General features: G+C 39.2%; 1 protein-coding gene across 2 annotated transcripts in view; it reads right to left on the reverse strand.

Moving 5' to 3' along the window:
- Positions 1-6,000, reverse strand: part of nlgn4xa (neuroligin 4 X-linked a) — a 131,374-nt gene that overhangs the window by 35,778 nt on the left and 89,596 nt on the right. For both annotated transcript variants that reach the window (XM_016490291.1, XM_016490290.1), the window contains 2 exons: positions 4,541-4,726; positions 96-885 (listed from right to left, as the gene is read on the reverse strand). In XM_016490291.1, the coding sequence (XP_016345777.1) occupies positions 96-885; positions 4,541-4,726 (976 nt within the window). The remainder of the gene's footprint in view (positions 1-95; positions 886-4,540; positions 4,727-6,000) is intronic.

Genomic DNA, 6,000 nt, shown 5'->3' on the forward strand with positions numbered 1-6,000 from the left:
CGTGAAAAAGTGTTCAAATAACTATTCACACGTATCTGATACTGAAGCCATTGTGCATGATTAATTAACAGAACAAATAAAATGCTTCAACTTACCCAGTTTTTGCGAAATTCGTCCAGTAAGTCATTACCACCGCTGAAAGCATGACATCGTTCTTGGAGAAATTACAGTTAAAGAGATCAGTGGGGCCAATCATGGGAATTCCAAACACATAAGGCACCTCGTCTCCATGTGCTGAATCTGACCAGCTAGGTTTCATTTCGCTCTGACAGTGGTGGTAGAAAGCATAAAAGTACGTAGGAGATCCGTATTGAGCATGAAGGTCCGCCGTAGCTACCGCTGGCGCCACCCATTGGTGATCAGTAAACAGTGCAACTAGCGTCTTTCGCCTGGTCTCCGGGTTCTCCTTGTCAGCCCAGTCGGTATACATGAACTTGATGGTTTCTCGAAGCGTGTCCTTGCCCTCTGGATAACCATAGAGGTGGTCCACAAAATCAGACACAGCAAAGTCAAAGTCGTTTGCAGAGACACCATCCTCACTGTCCACGATGCCATCCACAAATTTAAAACCCTCACCCTGGTTGACGCCCAACATGATGTCATAGTTGAGAAACTCACCCTGTTCCATCAGAATTTGGGGGTCATCGGGGATGACATCACCATCAATAACTGGACCAAAAGCAATGTGGTACTTGGCCTGTGTGACGTACTGTTCAATCAGTTCCTTGTAGTTTTTGTTCTGTAGACATTCCACCAGATCTATAGTATCTAACATATTGCAGCCCACCTTCTCAGCTAGTATGCGGGTGTATTTGGCTGGCTGGTAGTTGACGGCCCAGCTTGACAAAGCAGTCCCACTCTGGATGATGGCTTTCTGAAATAAATCTGAAAAAAAATAAAAATAAAAACATTAATTAAAATTAAAGCATTATTTCACCGAAAAATTAACATTGCTTAACATGCGTCATGTGTTGCACAAGCACATTTAAGCTTCTACAAGAACCAATGAGTTTTGTTTGCATGTCAAGCAAGTACGGTTGAGCTTCCTTGAACCCTATTTGATGTGCTCTATGTATGTGTGTTGATCAATGTTTACATGTAAATAAATGCCTAAATTAAAACCTATTTATCATATGAATGGATCGTGTCAGAAGACTTTAAGCAGCTTGATTCTGTGCTGGACACATCTAAATATTTGGGTTGAACTGTTCTGGAACAGTGTTGTAAATACAACTTAACCCACTCCAAAGAGAAAGGAAAAATTGAAATCGCATCATATGACCCCTTTAACTATTAATAAGCAGCAAATTAGGAGTTTATTGAGGCAAAAGTCGTAGTTAGTTCTAGTTTGGAACAACATGGGAGTAAGTAAATGATGATAGAATTATTCTTTTTTTTAGTGTCTATCTATTTAACACAAATCAAAGTGAGAACTGAGGGAAAATAATGAGCATAATAACAATGAAATTGAAGAAACAAAAAGCAAGGTGCTTGTTTATTTCATACTGTATATTACAATGTGTCATCAAAGACTTCATCTGGACTTGACCAAAAAGGGCTTGAAAATGAAAGTGCATGTCGAATAAGAATGCTCTGTAATGAAGCCTGGGGTCTTTGTCCCTGCATAATGTTATATGGGTAAGTAATATCAGACAGTGCCTGACATAGACGGCAACTAATATGCATATGCATTGATGCTGTACCTTTGTCAGCTCAGCCAGCCATGGCCATAACACGTTGACACAGATTGTGTCCTAGAAAATAGCAATACCTCAGGGCACAGATCTCATTAGGCTAAACCGAGGCTTCTGACGCAATTTTCACGGAGTGAAAAATAGCCTTCACTCAAGTTTAAAATATCAAAAATGTGGAGACGGCACTACTGTCAAGAGCTTTCTAATGTATTGGCCATTAAAAATATCAATATCAATGCCCAGACAATGGAGCTTAGCAGACCCTTCCCATAAAACAAAGACTGATTACTCATAATATGTTTTAAACTAGGTTAAAGGAAGTCCAAATCAAACCCAGATGCATGATGGCTTTGCCAGGCACATTGAACGCATTGCAAGTGGGATCTGAACAATATTACAAGAATAAAAACAGGAAATAACAGAATTTTCCTTTTAAAAAAGAAGCTCTTCTTTAGATCAGAAAATGATTTCACATCCTAAATAATGTATTTAATTAACCATACATTAATTACAGATATTATTATTATTATTGCAAAAAAACAAAAAAAAAACAACAACACTGTAGAGTGCCTTGCATGCATCTGAAGACAAAGGGCTCAGGAGAACAGCAGGGGTAGCAAGTGAAATTAAATGCCCTTCTGCTTATTTTACAATTTACATTATGTAATTAATTCATAAATCATGGCCGACCTTTCAGACAGAACACCAGGAGGGAACTGTACATCTTGTCCTGTTATTTTGATCAAATATGGCACTTCCTTATTTGGGGTTGTGTTAGTGTTAGAGTAGCTGTAGCCAGAGGTCATTTGATCCATTACTAGATTTTGTCTGCTATCTAGCCAGGCTGGACATTGAATGTAAAATCTATTTTTATAGTGGGACAATTGAGTTCCAGATGAATGCCTTGTAGGGGTTGTTGCAATTAAAATTACATACATCCAGCCACACTGGAACCAAGGGCTTTTGGTTCATAGAAGATCTTTCAATATATCAGTACAGAGAAAAGAGGGGATTGTGTGTTTGTTGTAAATGTAAATAAATAATGGTTTGGAAAATGGATTTTGAATCAGAGAGAGAGAGAGAGAAAATGGACCATAATCACAGTTTATTTTCTCATAATTGCAATTTAGGGCATGCTCAGACCTGTATTGCTTTTTGTTCCAGAAAAGGGATTACATTTGTTTTTATTTTTAATTTTATTTTTTAGTTTTCTTTCACAAGGCAACATTTCTAAATGGACCAAAATGTGTTAATGCATGTCATATTATTCAAATGCAACTGGTCTCGTAGCAGGACAACAATTTAGCAGGCTTGCAGCATTCTTTCTAATCATTACTTATATTTATTTATGAGTCTGGACATAAATTAAGGCTACATCAGGACAGCAGTGCTTCACTAGACCTGTTTCGCAAAGAGCAATTAGATAGTATTTCAGATAAAAAGGGGGCGTATTGATTATGAATTGCAGTGATGTGCTAGTACACCGATTCTGCCTCATCTTTGCTCCAGGTTAACTGATTCATTCTGCTAGCCAAACAAACAGTGCTGTCCTTCATGCAGCAGAATTCATGCATAAAGATATTGGTTCTTTCATCTGCTGGGCCAGATTGCTATCTTTCCAGATGCATATCTTTCTAGAGTTTGTCTTCAATCAGGCCCAGATCACTTGATGATTGTTTTGGTGCAGATCTGAATTCAAATGTCATTTTCATATATGCCTAAATTAAATTAAGGGAAAAATTCACTAGGTTCCAAGACAAACGCTCCAAACGAGCCAGGTTGAAAACGGTCTTAAAGGGAGAGTTCACCTCATGGTGTTCCAAAACTGTAAGAGTTTCTTTCTCATGTTGAATACAAAAGAAGATACTTTGAAGAATGCTTTTAATCAAACAGTTGATGGTCCCCATCGACTTCCATAGTATTTATTTCCCTTCTATGGTAGTCAATGGGGACCAACAACTGTTTGGTTCTTCAAACTTCTTCAAAATATCTTCTTAAAGGGGTCATATGACGCGATTTCAAGTTTTCCTTTCTCTTTGGAGTGTTACAAGCTGTTCGTGAATAGATAAGATCCCTAAAGTTGCAAAGACTAAAGTCTCAAACCCAAAGAGATATTCTTTATAAAAGTTAAGACTCGTCCACGCCCTCCTAAAACGCCTTGTTTAAATGCGCCCCCGCATGTCTACGTCACGATGTGGGAAGGCTCCGGGACACGGCATCACAGTATGGTAAGGGGTGTAAAATTTCATATTCGGACAATCACAATGCACAAGATAGCTGGCCAATCAGAGCACACCTCACTTTTCAGACCGATGAGTTTGTAAAAATGTACGCGTTTCAGAAAGGCGGGGTATAGAGTAGAAACAATAATGTACAGTATGTTAAACCGCATAAACACATTTCATTACACCAAATACACAAAATAATGTTCTTTTTAGCAACATTATATGACCCCTTAAAATTATGACAAAATAAAATATATTTTTGGGTGAACTATTCCTTTAATGTCTCATAATTGTGACTTTATTACCAACAATTGGGACATTCATTATCTAAGATATTGAGAGATATCTCTCAATGGTGATTATATTGTGACTGTGATCTTAAACCTCACAATTGTGACTTCCTTTGTTGTCATTGACATTTTATCTCATAATTGCAACTTATCGTAATGTATGTCACAATTGCGACTTTATATTTCACAACAGCAACTTTACATAAATCACAATGTGACTTCATTTTCCGTTTAATCTCACAATTACCCATTTTGGTCAGAAACTGGTTCCCAAAGAATGATCTGATAACACTGTACTATATCTAATTGTCTATTACAAAATGCTTTTTACCTTCTGAATAGTGTGACAGGGTCAGCAAGCTAACACAGGAGGCCCCAGCTCCTGATCCAAATATAGTCACCCTTTTCGGGTCGCCTTTGAAAGCCTGGATATTCTCTTTGATCCAGCGGAGTGCTTGGATCTGGTCCAACAGCCCATAATTCCCTTTGGCTGCCTGGTCACCTGTACTCAGGAACCCTAGTGACAAACAAACACACAAAAAAAAATGCATTTAGAAGAAATCTCAGAAAGCTTTTAAAGGTATTATTTTGAAGTAAACCATTGCTTATTAATATTAATTCTTTCAATATTTTAATTGTTTTTTTTCTCCACATAATCATTTTATTTCTCATAGACATCTGTGGGCCATTTGATTAAAACTTGTTTTCATTCTAATTGTTTTTTTTTTTTCTGACACACGTTCCCTCCAACAAACGCATGTACACAAAAGAATCGCTGAACTTGACATCTGAATAGGCAGAGCACAGAATTCTAAAAAGACTCTTAATGGCATGCCTTGGTTACTTCATGTTAAGGGCACTAATGGCTGCCCTCGAAACCCTCTCATTATTTACCTCGGGACCCTATCTGTCCCACTAGCCTTTCAATAAAGTCATCATTGTGAAGAAAGAATCAAAAAGGCACCACTTTGGGTGCAAGAGACATGCTGTTAAGGCACAGAGGATAGTTCAAGGTTGCATTTTAGACACTAATAGGGTCATTTGACCGTCTTTATGGAAAAAGGCTGAGGTTACTTTCATGTTAATTGATGCAATTTAGATACTCATTTAAAAGTTGAATGTAGAAGTGCCCGTAATTTCCATTGGGATAAGGGTCCAATGGTGTCAGACTCTGTTCCGTGTTTTGTGGTTGTTTTCCTCATGTGCCTTCCTTTCCCATGTTTAATTTGTCCCAGGTGTTTCCCATGATGTTTCATTGCTCCCAGGTGTGTCTCGTCATCCCCTCCTCCTGTGTGTATAAATAGTGTTCCCTGTGTGTGCTCCAGCATCCGGTATTGTTTGTGTCTACAGTGTTACGTGTGATTCCCCGTGAAGATGAATAAATTCCTTGGATTCTGTACTCTTGGTCTCCTCGTTCCTTGCTCCGTGTTCCCGCACCGTAGCAGATCGTGACAGAATACCGGACCAAAAAGTAAGCGGCACCCCCTCTCCCCGTTTTGATTTCCGTTTTTTTTAAGTTTTTGCTTTGTTGTTTTTCCCGTGCGTTCCTCCACGTCCCCAAATGGAGGAACGATTAATGTTTATCGCGTTGGCTCATGCGAGCCCAGACCCCATCGTCTTTGCAAGGGCGTTCGTGCCGCTCGCCCTCACCAGCTCCCTCGAGGGGGAAACCCTCGCAACGCTGTTCCGGATCGGAATGACATTCCATCATCCCACGGAGCTCCCAGACACCACCGACCTCGACTGGAAGGAGACAGTCATCCGGTGTCTGGAGAGTCTCCGATTCCGATC

The sequence above is a fragment of the Sinocyclocheilus anshuiensis genome, unplaced genomic scaffold, assembly GCF_001515605.1.
Source record: "Sinocyclocheilus anshuiensis isolate Anshui unplaced genomic scaffold, SAMN03320099.WGS_v1.1 scaffold442, whole genome shotgun sequence".
In the NCBI taxonomy this organism is placed as follows: Eukaryota; Metazoa; Chordata; class Actinopteri; order Cypriniformes; family Cyprinidae; genus Sinocyclocheilus; species Sinocyclocheilus anshuiensis.